At 36.1% G+C, this 16,720-nt stretch overlaps 3 protein-coding genes across 7 annotated transcripts in view; 1 reads left to right on the forward strand and 2 right to left on the reverse strand.

Moving 5' to 3' along the window:
- The window catches only part of tara (SERTA domain-containing protein 2 taranis), a 56,206-nt gene extending 50,263 nt beyond the window's left edge, over positions 1-5,943 (forward strand). For 2 of the 5 annotated variants that reach the window (XM_075288835.1, XM_075288836.1), the window contains exon 2: positions 2,612-5,943. In XM_075288835.1, the coding sequence (XP_075144950.1) occupies positions 2,612-5,113 (2,502 nt within the window). In that variant the 3' untranslated portion in view covers positions 5,114-5,943. Of the gene's footprint in view, positions 1-1,468; positions 1,650-1,878; positions 1,898-2,220; positions 2,506-2,611 lie in introns of those variants that run through there. The other 3 variants (XM_075288838.1, XM_075288839.1, XM_075288837.1) reach the window with 3 other exon arrangements.
- The window catches only part of LOC142219998 (metallo-beta-lactamase domain-containing protein 1), a 53,020-nt gene extending 42,482 nt beyond the window's left edge, over positions 1-10,538 (reverse strand). The window contains exon 1 of the mRNA XM_075288840.1: positions 9,747-10,538. Coding sequence (XP_075144955.1) covers positions 9,772-10,488 — 717 coding nt within the window. The 5' untranslated portion in view covers positions 10,489-10,538 and the 3' untranslated portion in view covers positions 9,747-9,771. The remainder of the gene's footprint in view (positions 1-9,746) is intronic.
- A 4,644-nt stretch (positions 10,539-15,182) lies between these two features.
- Positions 15,183-16,187, reverse strand: MED4 (mediator complex subunit 4). The gene is made up of 3 exons (XM_075288841.1): positions 16,029-16,187; positions 15,788-15,977; positions 15,183-15,723 (listed from the first exon to the last, which is right to left on the reverse strand). Exons 1-3 carry the CDS (start codon positions 16,175-16,177, stop codon positions 15,211-15,213), a joined length of 852 nt encoding a protein of 283 aa, XP_075144956.1. The 5' UTR covers positions 16,178-16,187; the 3' UTR covers positions 15,183-15,210.
- Positions 16,188-16,720: the final 533 nt, after the last annotated feature.

The following is a 16,720-nucleotide window of genomic DNA, read 5'->3' on the forward strand; positions in this document are numbered from 1 at the left end:
TCCATTTAGAAATAACACCCTAACAATCCTAAACAGGTAGCCAGCCAAAATCCAGAGATAACTAGCAAATTACAACATAAGGATTTGAAAAATGTTTAGAAGGTCAGACACAGATTTATGGGAACAGGTACCCATAGCAGGTACTTAAGTAAATCTTTCCCATTCCATGATGAGTAAATAAATGAACCTTGAATGGCAAAGTAAATTTCTCTCTCATACTTAGATAGTAAATACTCAAACTGTGATAGGAAGAGATTGCCATGAATATTAAAGCAATCTAAATACTTGGCAGCCAACGCAAATACGTATCGCAAAAATATCATCACTGGTTTTGTTCATACTTTCAATCCAAAATAAATGCCGACGTTGAAGTCTGTGTTGCAGTCACTACTAAGCTGGTTTCTTCTCAACGCAAACCAAAAACCAGTTTCATTATTTCCAAAATGAAAAACACATATGGATTTTATAAGAGCTGGTATCAAAGTTTCAGTCTGACAGTGGCGTATTTTTATCTGCTTTTGCGTTGTTGGCCAACAACGAAACGATCCGACGTCTTTTAATTCACTCTAACAATAAGCAAAGCAATTCGCCGCTTTCTGGCTCGTTAAATTCAGGTACTGGCAAAAAAGCAAAGCTAACAGGTAAATGGCTAATGTTTTCTGTTCGAGAGCTGGTTTCACCTCCAAGTTAACATCTCGGCCAGCAACGAACAAATCGAAAGATCCACTGGATTGCTGGTATTAGGTATAGAGTCGGCGCATGTGGCGTTGAAGTTGTTTTGTTTGTCGGTCTCACAGTGGTATTGTTGTTGACGACGACGACGATGATGATGATTTTTGAGCTGGACTTTTAAAAGGCTATGAATGAAGTTTGGCAGCTTCTCTCCACCTCACTCTTGTAGTTGCATGGTTTAACTCTTCAATATGGTAAAATGGCAATAGCTTATGTAAAATTCCAAAGCTTCCGATGAGTGGCAGTGCACATCATCGGACTTCTCTACTCAAGGTGTTTACAATTTTTTAGAATTGCATTTAATAGCAGGCTCTGAGGATCTGCGATATTGTTGTCATAGCTTATGTGACACATTTTTTTAGAATTTCTACATTGCCCACCAAAGTGTGAGAAGTTCATTCAGCAAAAGCTTACGGTAAAACTTTTTCCGTTTCAACTCCACTTTCAAAATACATTCCCACATCCTATGAACTGTGCATATGAAAAGTGCATACATTCTATGTTTTGCTTTGGAGAATAGATCAAGCGACCCCTCATCTCATCCATAGTGTAACAAATGTGTACATTTTGGTTGGGTTCATCAGAAACACACACAACAGGGCTAAACGAAATGAAAATAACGTCCCATGATTTGATTAACATCGAAACTCATACACACGCACACATATCCCATATTTTTGGTTATCTGGTATTGTTGGTGCATATCGTTTACCGTACTGTTGGTTATTTCCAAGAAGGGCAGATAGGAAGAAGTCTTTCCTAAATCCCATCGCCCATTTGTATGTATGTATGTACACAGATGTGAATGCAATGAGGAGTTTTGCTAGAGCGAAGGGAGGCCGAGGCCGTTTGAAAAATAGCATAGGAACTGTTTCATGGGCCGCTGTGTGTTCTATGCAGGAAACACGAGTTGAGTAGTGAGTATAAGTCGACTAGGAAGGTACATTATTTCATTACTCCAACAGCAGTGCGGCCTGCTTGAATGGAGTAAGGGATGAAGTGAAATTCGATTTTACCATCCCATACTTCCATCAATCCATCCATCCACCACCAGGAAAAACGTAAAACCTTTTTACAATAGAAGAGCACACACAAAAAGGCACATCAAGGAAAATAACACATGCCGTGCCGTGACAGCTTAGCAGCAATAGTACCATGAATTCTCGTAAGTAGAACTTTACGCTGAAACGAATTGAAACTCACCCCAATGTTATCGTAAAGGCGAAGGGAATTGTATGTGGTGGCATCAGCCGTCGTACGTAAAACGAAACGAAATCTCTTTAAAGAACCAACAGCCAGAGCCATAGAAGTATGGTTCGGAATAAGAAAGTCCAACAACAACAAAAACGAAGAATAGAACATCATCGGCACGGCATATGGCAACTCATAAACACAATGGAACATTTTCATTATATTTTCCTTTTTTTGCCTCTGCATTGTGTGTTCAGTGAAATGTTGAAATCGCCTTCCTCGTTGTTTCTTCTGATTCTGCTTCTTATAACTCTATAATGTTTCTTGCGTACTGGTTATATTTTACATTTTGTGTGTTTAGTGGTGTATGGAGAAGGATGGCTCGTCGACCACCGTAAAGAAGAAAAATAAGCCTGTTGTGGCATTTACTTGAACGAACTGCGTCATCCGAGTTGGCAAAGCAGCCAGCCTTTTAAGTCCTGCATGGCAACGCTCTTCCTTTCAGTCACCGCGAGTAGTTAAATATATTCTTAACGGTTTAAACATGTTGTAACGTTTTTTCTTTTTGTGGTTATTGGGAATGTAAGAAAAGAATTGAAATGGGAATTTAGAATAGCACAAATATAAAATATTTCATTAGCAAGGAATATTGATTTTAAAACGTCCTTATGTTTTTGTTTACTTTTAGGTAAATTCTGCCATGGGTCTACAAGCCACATCCGCCACTAAGCGGAAGCATGATTTATCGTTCGATTCCAAGGATACAAATACGTACACAAATTGTCCGCCGCCAATTAAATCTAGCAAATGGTCATTGAGTAACAACAATTATATTGATGCAGTGCAGGAGCAAAAAGTAACAGCTCTCATCAATGGCTATAAAGCGGCAAATCACAATAACAATAACAATGAAAATAAAAGTTGTCAGCTTTCCTGCAGCAGTAATGCATCATCGATTAGTCTTAGAAATGGTAAAGAAGTTCCAAAATCATCAACTAGTAGCCCAGCCATGTTACATACAATTGTAGCTGCTATACCTTCCGAGGGGGAGGATAATGCCACAACACCTTTACCGCCAACGTCTACAACGCCAGTACCCGAGGACAGCATAGCTAAACTAGAAGTTGTGGCCAATAGTGCATGTGAGCCATGGTCATCTGCTCCCGAACCTGTCGATTGTATATCGAAATTGCAAGCCGTTGCAGTGCCTAGTGATCCCTGGGGCAGCATTTCAACACGTTCAACCCTAGCAACGACCCTACTCAGTGCAGATGAACTGGACGACGACGATGATGATTTTGAAGATGATTATGAAGAAGAAGAAAGTATTATACCAACATATTGCCCATTGAGATATCACACATTCCCAGCCTCTTCAAACTCGTCGTCCAGCCTTCAGGCACAGCGTATGAGTGGTAGCTTCTCATCAGCGTCCTCGCAGAGTTATGGCTCCCGACCCAATTATTACTCGGAACCATTCCCGCAACAAAATTGTTCAAGAACTGGCAGTCCGCCCCATATGCGAACGGGCCCTAATGGTTTCATATGGGCTAGTGGTCCATCATCCTTCTACCCTGCTCCCGAATCCACTTACTCAGCACAACAGCAGCAACAAACAATACGGTGTGCCGAGAATGGTAAATCATATTTGGAATTGGGCTGTAGTAGTCCAGTTCCAAACCCAAACATGAGCCCCATTCTTTCGGCCTCTACGCCTTTTATCGCATCAAGTCTGGAGTCAAGGCATCCACCTCTTAAACGGTGCTGTGATGGTCGTGGCACTTGGTGTAGCAACAATAAAAACTGCTATAAAGACATTCGTCTAAAAATTCGCAACCTATCAATGTTTAAATTGTCCAGATTCCGGCAGGTTTCAGAGCAATCACTTTACCGATCTGTGCTAATCTGCAATACACTAAAGAGGATTGATCGGGAAATTGAAACGGAAGCTAAGGAGCTTCACCAAGCCACAGCTCATGCGGTCCAACACCAACAACAGCATCATTTGCAGCATTCACTACACCAACAACCACAATACCATCACCACTTGCATTCGCATATGCAAATACAGTCACCTTCGCCCGTACACACGGGGAGTAGTCAACAACAGTCCCTGCAACATCATAATACTCAACAGCCAATGCTTCACCCTCAACATCAGGATTATATGCCTGTATTGAGTTGTGGCAGACTTGGAGGCAATGTGGAGTATCATAACCAACAACAATCTAACCACAATAGCTTTCACCAGCAGCAACAACAACAACACTACAACTCGGAGCGCTTAGTCGATATTTCACAGCAAAACTTTCAAAATTCTATTCAAAAACCTGCCACGTCGTCAGCACAATTTTCACAGGGAAATGGTAGCTGTGCTGGATCGATGACAACGACAACAACATTACACCCTTATGACCACTACCCGTTCCGAGAGTCTAATTCGGGACGCGTGACACCTTTTCCCTGCCAATCTGTGATATCACCACCTACCCCTGGCTCATCAGCGCCGTCTACTTCAAGTTCATCGTCTGCCCCATCAGCCTGCAGCAATGTGCAATCTTCTCCAACAGCATGTGCGAGAAGTACAACACTCACCTCATCCTCCAATTCACTAATGTCCGATACTGATTCAGGTTTCGCGGACGATGACTCAACAAGGTCGATAAATTGGAGTTCCGTCTTAAGCTTATCTTCTCAATCAGCATTAGATCCCCTGAACAACAATGATATTTTCTCCATATTACCACCTGCTAATCCAGCCACCGCTGTCCCAGTTTCGGTCACATCATCAATTGAAAATAATACATCCTCTACATCCGTAGCGATAAGTGGAACTTTTACTACAGTACAATCTTCCGGAACATCCTCAAATTCTTCTAATACATCGACGACACCTCCCTCAGCAACCACCACAGCAACGTTCACGACTTTGTCTACGATTTCGTCGGCAACACACTCGCTAACCTCTTCGTATGTAAGCAATATGAATTCCAACTCCATATCCGCCTCGACATGGGAATATGGCTTTCTCGACATGGAATTCGGCTTGGGCACTGAATTCACCGAACTTGCTCCAAGTTGTAAATATTCCTCCGCCGACGACATCTTCAAAAATAGTCTCACGCCAGTCGGAAACACGCGATATGACAATGAACTGGAACAGCCAGCACACATTATGGTTGGAAGTTAGTATCAGTTGTAAATTAAAACGCATTTGTTTTAAGCAGGTTCATCGTTTTCGCCAACAAGAATCGATACAGATTCACGGATTTCAAATACCAGTTAACTTAGTAGCAGTTTTCCACAGTATTGGACTTTACGATATGTGCAGAAATATGAACTCTGAAACATCACTCACACATTAACAAAAATAAGCTCAGGTTGTGAACACATCTCTCTTGTATCTTCAAATGCAACACTACTACCTAATATACACCATAAAATAACTATCATCCATCATTATATAGATAAATGATCACTGAAGGGAGACTATAAGTTAACTACAGATTCCCAAGGAAAGCTCTGCTGATTTTTTTATCCAAATGTGGTGACACCAAACCACTATGGATTGCAAACTTCCATACTTGAACAAAATGTATTAAATTCCTAATTTCCTATGCTAGAAAATTTTTTAATTTTTTTTGTAAATATATATGCATAAATACACAGTTTATTTAAGGATTCTAAAATATTTATACATATATCGTAGTAATGTATATTGTTAGCTGCAATCTAAGATATTGTTACTAATTTAAGAAATAATTTAAAGAACAATGCGAAAGAAGCAAATCTGCAATTTCCCATTAAGTATAGTCTGTTTTGTTTTCTATTTCGAAGAAGTAATCCATTGTAAATATTGTTTAGGCATAACGTACACACATATTTTCTTATTAAATTAAAAAGAAGCAAGAAGGAAAAAATTAAAAATTAAACAGAACAAAAAAGTAATAATTTAAAAGAAAAACAAAATTGAACAAAAATGAAGAAATATACCATGAAAAAAAACTTGTTACAAATTAATTCGAATTGTGTTTGATTTACTTAAAATGGGTGAAATCAAGGGAATTGGTTTATGGCAAATTCAAACACTTGGGGATTGTAACCGCTATAAACATTTCACTTTTTAAATTAAATAATAAATAAATTTTGGAATTTTGCCAAGGTCTACTTTGTAACTATATAAAGATTTGGAAAGTCTTTCCGCCGTTTTTCTTTTAACATTGGAAAAATCGACATTCTGTATTAGCGGTTAGTGAAAATCATAGCGTAAATTACACGAATAATACGAATTTTTTAAACTAAACAAATTCTCCTACAAACAACTTTAAAAGATGAATGTTAATATCGAGTTGCATATGACCAACATTGAACTTGGGTTTGGTCACTTAATAAAAATATTAATCGATTTTGGCAAAATATAAAGCCGATTAATCAAACTTGAAGATTACAAAGGTTAGGTTAGGTGGCAGCCCGATGTATCAGGCTCACTTAGACTATTCAGTCCATTGTGATACCACATTGGTGAACTTCTCTCTGAAGATTATGAAAGGTGGACTCCACTTTTCGAAGTGTTTCTAGCTAAACACCTTTAGACCTTTAGATTTGGTTTCTGTTTTTACCTTTTCGCGTTCTATTAGAAATGTTCAGATATTTATTACTCGTATAAGGAGGAATATTTCTTATGTATTTTAACGTGATTGATTTTATGATGGCTTGCGCCGTATAAATGACCTATTTCTAGTTATTTCATCGTTATTTACATAATCACTTCCACTCTTTCGGCTAGGGAGCCAATTAAATATGTTCTCTTCTGAGTTTAATGAGTATTTGTGTTATGATATAATATACACATTTTATAGGCTCTATTGGCTTTGTATTACAGAATTTTTGAATAAAAAACAAGTAAAGAAAGTCTAAAGTCGGGCGGTGCCGACTATATTATACCCTGCACCAATTTGTAGATCTAAATTTTCGATACCATATCACATCCGTCAAATGTGTTGGGTGCTATATATAAAGGTTTGTCCCAAATACATACATTTAAATATGACTCGATTTGGACAGAATTTGATAGACTTTCACAAAATCTATAGACTCAAAATTTAAGTTGGCTAATGCACTAGGGTGGAACACAATTTTAGTAAAAAAATATGGGAAACATTTAAATCTGAAGCAATTTTGAGGAAACTTCGCAAAAGTTTATTTATGATTTATCGCTCGATATATATGTATTAGAAGTTTAGGAAAATTAGAGTCATTTTTACAACTTTTCGACTAAGCAGTGGCGATTTAACAAGGAAAATATTGGTATTTTGACCATTTTTGTCGAAATCAGAAAAACATATATATGGGAGCTATATCTAAATCTGAACCGATTTCAATCAAATTTGGTACACATGACTATACTACCAATTGTACTCCTTGTGCAAAATTTCAAGCTAATCGGGATAAAACTTTGGCTTCTGGGTCCATATAAGTCCATATCGGGCGAAAGATATGTATGGGAGCTATATCTAAATCTGAATCGATTTCAACCAAATTTAGCACGCATAGCTACAGTGCTAAATCTACTCCCTGTGCAAAATTTCAACCAAATTGGGCCAAAACTCTGGCTTTTAGGACCATATTAGTCCATATCGGGCGAAAGATATATATGGGAGCTATATCTAAATCTGAACCGATTTCAATCAAATTTTGCACTCTTGACTATACTACTAATTGTACTTCTAGTGCAAAATTTCAACCAAATTCGGCCAAAAATCTGGCTTCTGGGGCCATATAAGTCCATATCGGGCGAAATATATATATGGGAGCTATATCTAAATCTGAACCGATTTCAATCAAATTTTGCACACTTGACTATACGACTAAGTGTTATGTTTGTACAAAATTCCAAGCAAATCAGTATAAAACTCTGGCTGCTGGGTCCATATTAGTGCATATCGGGCGAAAAATATATATGGGAGCTATATCTAAATCTGAACCGATTTCTTCCAAAATCAATAGGGATCTATTTTGACCCAAATTAGGAACATGTGCCAAATTTGAAGGCGATTGGACTTCAATTGCGACCTAGACTTTGATCACAAAAATGTGTTCACAGACAGACGGACATGGTGATATCGACTGAGGGACCCACCCTGAGCATTATTGCCAAAGACACCATGTGTCTATCTCGTCTCCTTCTGGGTGTTACAAACATATGCACTAACTTATAATACCCTGTTCCACAGTGTGGCGCAGGGTATAATAAAATATAAAATAAATAGATAAAATTCACTCTAAAAAACAAGTAGGGCCTACAGATACTGAACATCAACAGTGAGTATTGTCCCTTTTTCAAAACTCAAAAAATGCTATTCATTCTAGACAGACCCTTGTGAAATTTATAATAAAACTGTTCTTGAGTGTTCGCTATACAACAGATAAACCTACTACATGCAAAAAATATATATCAATGTGTGTCAAGAAAAACGTTTGAAAATTCTCAGTTTTGATAATCATACAAACGAAACGAACTATCAAAAATACAGAAACTCAAATTGATACAAATTCCAGCGACTGCTATTTTACCGTCTGGGATTTCTTTCGATATACAGAAAGATGGTAAAAATTAATATTGCAGTAATGTGATAAAAACGAATGTCTCAATGTCTCAAGTCATACTGCATACATATCTACCATAAAGGACAAACTTCATAGTACATGCTACAAAATGTTAGCACGATCTATAGGCCTATAAACTCTGAAATTTCTCCTGAGCAACTGTGGATTTTTGTCGTTCACGGGAGGCATTTTACTTACTATTAAGCATTTTATAACTATGAATATACGCCAATTTTCCTTCTAGGGTAACACTCCTAATTTTGCCGATCATTTCTTAGAAACATGTCGGAGGTGTTAGGTAAAGTATTCAGTGCAATCATTTTTCATATAATTTATTAAGACATCAATACAAAGGAAACCACTAAAGGCCTAAAGCTACGTTAGATATTGTAAATCTAATTTTAAATACCTTGAAATTATTTTATAACAAGTATATATGGCTCCCCAGCCACATGAATATAATACAAAAAAAAGAGTAAAAAGTCCTATAAGTGTCAGGCAGCAATTCTTCAATTTACCGTACTCGCATTATTTAAATAGTCAATTAGTTTCTTTCGATATGCGTTACAAGAAGTGAAGAAAACTTGAAGATCAGAAGGCAGTCGATTCCACAAACTAAAAACTCGGACCCAGAAAGTATTGTTCGAATATGTTAGACTGAATTCTGGGACATCAATCTATAAATTTCTTATTGAATTAATAAATGCAAATTCACGGGTCATAGCTTCCGGCTTCCCATACTTAAAAATTTTGTAGAAGTGAAAAAACAGACTTCATCTTAATATTGTTCCTGAAGAAATATCCTAATATATCAGGAATACACTGGTTAACTAGATTATGATCCCGAACACGTAAATTGAACACATATCGGACAATCTTCTTCACAACTCTCTCCATTCGATGCAAGTTATATGACCATGTCCCGGAATAAACCTCCATACCGTAATTAAGCTGCGACATCAACAAAGAATGTGCTAAACGATATTATCGCTACAAAAATCTCATTTATGGCCTCCATCATTTTAAACGGCATTTTTTGTTATACATGCAGTGATTTAATACTCCTCTCCTACATTTAGTCATAACTCTACACATTTTGTAAGAAAAAATGTTTACTTACTTGGTATTGTCATATAACTGGTCGATTCTAAATTTGTCTTTTGAACATACTGCCGATTTATTTAGCGATAGGTAAATAGAACAGGTAGACAAATTACCTTTCCAATAATAATTCCAATATTATCACTTGGCCGATGGCTCTTGTAAATCCGACCGTAGTTTTTGTCTAATAGCTTCAGTAACAGAAAATCCTTTACCATGTCCGGGCACAATGAAGGAACACATGTCTGCAATCCTGCTTCTATTATTGCGTTGTGCCATATTGTCCTCGGAACCTGCGCTTAACCAGATATCATCATTAAATACATCCTCTTCTCGCTCAAATAAATCTCCGCAAATGCCAATAGTGCTACCATCTGGTTCAGCATTGTGAACCAGAACAGAAACACAACTCATTGTATGTCCTGGAGTGCTAATGATTTCCACGTCACCATTGTCTATAGAAAATGGTTCCCGAAAATCTGGATATGTGTTACGATGCGACATGCATGAGCCGACAAAATGTAATTTCGCATTCAAAAAAAGGTAATTGCAACCAATATGGTCGGAATGACCATGGGTGCAAACAACATAATTGACATCTTCCGGCCTTATTCCAATTTTCGCCAATGAGTCCTTAATTATGTCGCCATCCCAAGCAGTCATGGTGTCAACGATTATATTGCTTCCTCCAGAAGTTTGTATTAAGGTGCAGGAACAATTGGCTAACATAAAACCAACTATTTCCGATGATCTTTCATCAGAGTGGAAGGAAGAATAACCTTCAGCAATTATGTGAACTTTATTGTACAATTTTCCGTTTAAGTTTAGACGAACTCCTTCTTCAGAAATTTCCTCCATTATTCCAATTCACATCAGTGTTTTAGTACACAGGCCAAAACACAACACAGTCACACAGCTGATCGAATTTTATTAATAACTTCAAATGAAATGCGCTCCATCGTTACCCCTTATCACACCGATAACGAGTTGGAGCGCTTTTCCTTTAAAATTGGAACGTATAACATAGTACAATTATTTATAAGATAGCTTTATGCGCCTTGCAGAATATAATTTTATCCGGAGGACATTGGTCGTGACGAACATATCCCATATAAGTTAAGTTCGAAGGCATAATCGATACTGCTGCATATTTATGGGATCGATAACACATTTACCGATTATTTAGTCATCAAAGAATTGTCGTATCGATTGGACACATTGTAAGATTCTTTGCAAACACAGAAATTCATTCCGGAAGAACATATACTTTGTAAGACGCATAATACATCAAAACATTATTATTGATGTTGTATGTGTTACAAGCGGGTAAATGGAGAAAATGGCCAAAAATCTTGCACACAGTTAAATGTATTCTTCAATGTCAATATCAAAACGAAAATGTTACAAACACCCAATAATTCCCAGGCAGTATTACAAAAAAACAAAAACAACAGAATTCAACTACATCCAAACGTCAGTTTTGTTTATAATTTTAATGTTAGTATACTAATGTTAGTAACTACCTATGTAACCAGTAGTAACCAGACATATTTTTGACAATAGTAACCTGTGGAATGTAAAATGTAACCAATAGTAATAAGACATGTTTTTGACAGTTGGATGTACTCAGCTGACTGTGATGCAGTACCTTTAGTAGTTTTATCATGCAAAAACCTACCTCAAACATACCAAGCGTTCACAAGGACTGTGTATACATATCTGAAAGCATTAGCAATTTGCATCGGCTCAATTAAATTGTTTAAAGATAGCGTTACCAAAATAACCTAAAATTATGAGCTTAACAGCCATTTTCATGAATCCCCGTTAGTGCTCAGTTAGCTAACGAACTTTTAAACCGTACTACGGACATATCTGACATCTTGGTTATATATTCCATATGTCAGTTAGGATCTTAACTGCTGAAAAATTCTCAGTTAAAGTTAACCGGAGAGAAGATATTTCGATTTTACTTTCTGTTAACTGGGAGTTAAAACCTAACAGAGCTACATGAAAATGGCCGTAAATCTATTATAGCACACGTTGTCCGACTTGTCTAGTTTTTGAAAGTTCATATATTTTTCGATTTAGAACATGAAGTGATGTATATTTTTTGTCTGAGAGATCTATTTTCGGAGATACGGCCGTGAAAGGTTTTATTATGGTTTATATGATTATGTCTTATATTGATTCGTATTTAATTAATGCGCTTTACAGACTATCAGTTATTCCGGACGACAGTGCTCGTGTCGAACATATCCCATATATTGTGCACATTATAAGTTAAGTCCGAAGGCATAATCGATACTGCTGAATGTTTATGGGATAACATATTTACCGATTATTTAGTCATCGCCGACAAGTCGTGTCGATCCGACACACTGTAAGATTCTTTACAAACACCGACATTCCGTCCGGAATAACTGATAGTCTGTGAAGCGCATAACGAATAATTAAAACACAGTTCTTTCCCATAACGGAAATCCACAATTTATTGACTTAAGGTGGGTATTAAGTTCAAGTTTAGCCGCTAAAATCGTCATTTTTTCACGATTACTTTCCTTTAATAATCAATTTTACGGAATACAAACATTGTGAAAATTTGCTTTGGGTTATTCCCCATCAAGTTGTAATAAAATTTGCAACAAAAATGTATAATGTTATGCCTTTTTTAACTGATTTAGTTTTCACTTTAGCGGCTAAACTCGAACTTAATACCCACCTTTAGCTTGAGAAAACTACGTTCTCAACAAAAAACAAAGGGTAGAATTCAACAAATTAGTACGAGTTTTTCAATACATTTAAAATTCGAACATATTGGAGAATGTATTTTTATTTTAAAGCATAGTTGAATTTAACGCTAAATTTCTAGGGATTTTGTATAATTTATTAATTTTTTTTCGGTAAAAAATAGAATAGTATTAAAAATAACATTAATAATATATAAAAATAATAATATAATACCAATCAAAACATAATTATCTTATTTAACTATTAATAAATAAAACTATCAATACAACTTTAAATATCTTAAACATTTTTACATGTGTAATTCGATTTCCTCCATAATGTTGGTGTCACATAACTATTAATTAATTAATTAATTATTAATTAATATGCTGGCAGTTTGAAATAATTACTATCGAGGAACTTGCTGGCCTGCGTGTTGTAATAGATTCCAGCAAGAGCAATTCACAAAATAAGAAACTGATGGCGGGATGTAAATTGATGTAATGCACATTTTGATATGGGAATTGTTGCACTTTGAAAGTTTTCTGGAAACTTTTCCTTGTTGTTTATTTCATCATTTTTTCATCGGCCAACATCTTCCAAGAATATAGCATCCAATGATTTTAGTTTTGTGCAAACAATCGAGTTTAGTGATTTCCATTAAGTTTTCATTTCACTTTTTATTTTGACTTACCAATTATAGTTAGCTTTTTGGATTAATTCCAGTCTATTGTCCAAAATATTTCGTATTTTTGTATTTCTTCCAACTGACCCACAAAATTCGATTTCCTCAAGAACGTTGGTGTCGCAAAATAGTTATAAAATTCATTAAAATTTCGGCAATTTGCAACTAACGTGCTGGCCAGAGAGTTAGAACAAATTTCTAGCAATATGAATTCACAAAATAACAAATTGAACCGATGATGCGATGTAAATTAAACTATCGATGTGATTTATCATCCAGTTGGTATGGGAAAGCATAACCAGCCTCTTAATTTTTCCAAGCAGCAGCATCCAAAGATTTTAGTTGTCGGCAAAGAGATTTGAGTTTAGTGACTTCCTTAAAGTTTTCATTTCGTGTTTTATTTTTACTTACCAATTATTATAAAATATTTTAAGAAATTTCAGTTGATTATTGATTATCAAAAAATTTCCACATTTTATTATTTCTTCCACGAACTTCGTTGCACAAAGTAGTATTGAAAACCATGTGGTTTTTTCGTTGCATTTCATGGTAGTGTTTTGTCAAAGTTTTCTCCAATTATCTTCAACACATTTTCAAAGTTTTCGTCAATATTTTGGCGGTTTGGAAGTGATCCGCAAACAATTTGAAAATGTATTGAAGATGACATGTTTCAAGTCAAGTTGAATTTATGTTGATAATGATATTTATCCTCAAACTGAAAAGGTGTTGTATTTGAAAAACGCTCATCCTGTGTTTATTGGGTCTTCTCCCAAAATTAGGACGCTTTCGTCCCCAATAATTCCCCAATTTATATTAAAATTCCTTACAAAAATCCCCAATAATTTTTTGACAAGGTGTTTTGAAAAAAAAAAAAATAAAGAAATGATCTGCGGTAGAATTTAAATAACCTAAAAATAATAATAATAATTTAAAAATTGTAATAATTAAAACAAAAATAAAATTGACAAAAATATGATCTTATTCCAGCTTGAGAGCTGCAAATGCTTCATTTGCGCCTTTTGTACAATTCACGAAAATTCTTATTACAGACCTGATTTACTGTACTGAAAAGATATCGAAAAAATCCCCAAATTTATGGAAATTCTCCCACCAAGTCCCCAACTCAAAATTTTCGTCCCCATCCACGGAAAATATTTGGGGAAATCCCCAATATTGCCAGCACTGCTAATACCCACAACTAAATTCCAGGAAAAGTGGCATCATAGATTCATATGTACGAAGCACATATAAATACAAATCCAATAGAAAAAATTAATTTGCGAATACATACCCACGGCTGGTTGATAATATTATTAGAACAGGCGTATATATTTTGTCTTCGATACATGAATAAAAGGGGCCTCTTTCTTTGGGCCATCACCATATGTATTCAATGTTTTATGTGATCTTTGGATTTAGTTTGTATGACAGGTGGGCAATCTTTCGTAAGGAGAAACCATGCCTATTTAGGCCCATTGTACTTTATCGGATCTAACTTAGTGAGTTTAAATATACCATATACCGGTTTCACGTGTCTTTTCACAAACACAAATAATGATGGCGGAACAGTATGCGACGGTTAGACGTGCCAATAATACAGTTTTGCATAAAATAAACAGTCGATAACATTGTCTTACTTAACTGTCGATAGAAATATAACATGGTGTTTTTCAGTTTTTTTTTTTTTTTTTTTTGTATAAGCTCCACTATTTTCGGATAGAAAATTTTAATCTTTCAGTATTAGATATACGCAAAATTATTGCAATCAATTTTTTATCGGAAATACAGAACTCAAACACTGTCCCCAAATAATTGAATGAAAGCGAAATTAACATTACCCTTAAGAAATACAAATCTATTTTCGGCAACGGAAGTTCCATTGAAACATTGTTCAGTTTGCACTTTGCGAAACAATATTATCGTCGAAAAATTGAGCGGAGTTTTGCAGTCGCTTATTCCTAATGATTTGTCGCAGAATTCCGAAACGGAATACCGGGCATAAAGCTCAGTGTGCCAATAAGGCCATGTTTCATACGGGATTAGGGAATTTCCTAAAAATAAGTGTCAATGCCACCAACTTCAAGGCAGTGACAAAACATACAATAGAGGAATAGTAGATGCAATTTTATAACAATTAATCTTTACAATCACTATACCTGTACCTTTATTTACTGAGAATCACTAGAACTAGAGCTTGAGCTGTCTGTGGACATAACTTCAACATCGTCCTGAGAGGTCTCCTTATGTGACCGAGTTTCTAAAGGAACAGAATTTCCAGATGTTCCCATTGACATGTGTAGTTCTCCCATATTTGTCCAATTAAACTGATTTTGGAATGCATTGGGAACTTCATTCACACTACGTTGATTGTCCGCTAAGTTATTTTGGTGAACCACACCACCACCATTGATATTAAGATCAGATTTTCCCAGAAAACCATTACGCATTTCAATATCTGTTGGATAGGGACGTCTTACGTCTCCAATACACCAAGTGATTGGAGCACTGACAGCATTAGCCGAGCTAATTCGGTGGGCATATTTAATCAATTCCTCAGATGAGACCGGACGCTTGTTGGCTTGATTTATGCTAGCAAGTTTTTGACGAGCTTGGAAAATAGCAGTTGCAAGTATTTGTTCTGCCTCTTTGAGAGATTTTTGCAGTTTTTGTATTTCACGATCCTACAAGATATGGAAATCATACATATTTTAATTTTAACATAAACACATTCAATATGTTTCATACCTGCACATCAACTTTGGCTTTTAGCTCATCCATTTTTTGTTCAAGTTTGGCTTGCTCATCGGCTAATTCTAACATTTTTCTAAACTCTTCATCCTTGGCCACCAAAAGATCCACAAGAGCAGTGTGAGTATGTTCGGCAGAGGAAGACTTTACAATTTGGTGTTTTGGCACCAGATTTTCAATCAGCTCTCTGAAATATTGGCAATGAACAACATCATCTAATAAATGTGCGGCAACTTACTTTGCAATCAATTCCATATCATCTATCAAGAGAAGGAGCCTTTCTTTGGTACTTAAATGAAAGGACATGATATTCAATGTAAACAAACTGAATTGAAAATCTTCTTCGTGCAGTGTTCTACAATAATACTGATGTACGCCGTACATCATGTGTCAGCAAAAGTTGCCATATCATTTGTCGGCAAACACCTAAAATGGTACTTGGTGTACTTAAGGTACACCAAGTATCCTTTTAGGTGCAATCATTACAAAATAAGCAAGTAGTGTTATGCGCTTTACAAACTCTCAGTTATTCCGGACGGAATGTCGGTGTTTGTAAAGAATCTTACAGTGTGTCGCATCGATACGACTTGTCGGCGATGACTAAATAATCGGTTAATGTGTTTTCGATCCCATAAACATGCAGCAGTATCGATTATGCCTTCGGATTTAACTTATAATGTGCACAATATATGGGATATTTTCGACACGAGGACTGTCGTCCGGAATAACTGACAGTCGGTATACCCTGCCAGCATTTCAATGTTCCATTTCATCCTCATTGCCACCACAGACTCGTAAGTGACACTGCAACAATCGCCAACTGTGATAGTATTTTGCCATCACTATTCGCATGAAAGTATTTTGCCATTTTATATTTTGTGAAACACCAAGCGCAACTGGCTTATTATGATTTATTTCAATGAAAACGAA

The sequence above is a fragment of the Haematobia irritans genome, chromosome 1, assembly GCF_050003625.1.
Source record: "Haematobia irritans isolate KBUSLIRL chromosome 1, ASM5000362v1, whole genome shotgun sequence".
Taxonomy (NCBI): Eukaryota; Metazoa; Arthropoda; class Insecta; order Diptera; family Muscidae; genus Haematobia; species Haematobia irritans.

Excerpts from the sequence above, each read along its gene's own strand:
- MED4 (XM_075288841.1), bottom strand. The coding sequence starts at position 16,177 with ATGATGTACGGCGTACATCAGTATTATTGTAGAACACTGCACGAAGAA. Across the intron at positions 15,978-16,028 it reads GATATGGAATTGATTGCAAA|AGAGCTGATTGAAAATCTGG; the intron begins GTAAGTTGCCGC and ends CCAATATTTCAG. Across the intron at positions 15,724-15,787 it reads AAGCCAAAGTTGATGTGCAG|GATCGTGAAATACAAAAACT; the intron begins GTATGAAACATA and ends CATATCTTGTAG.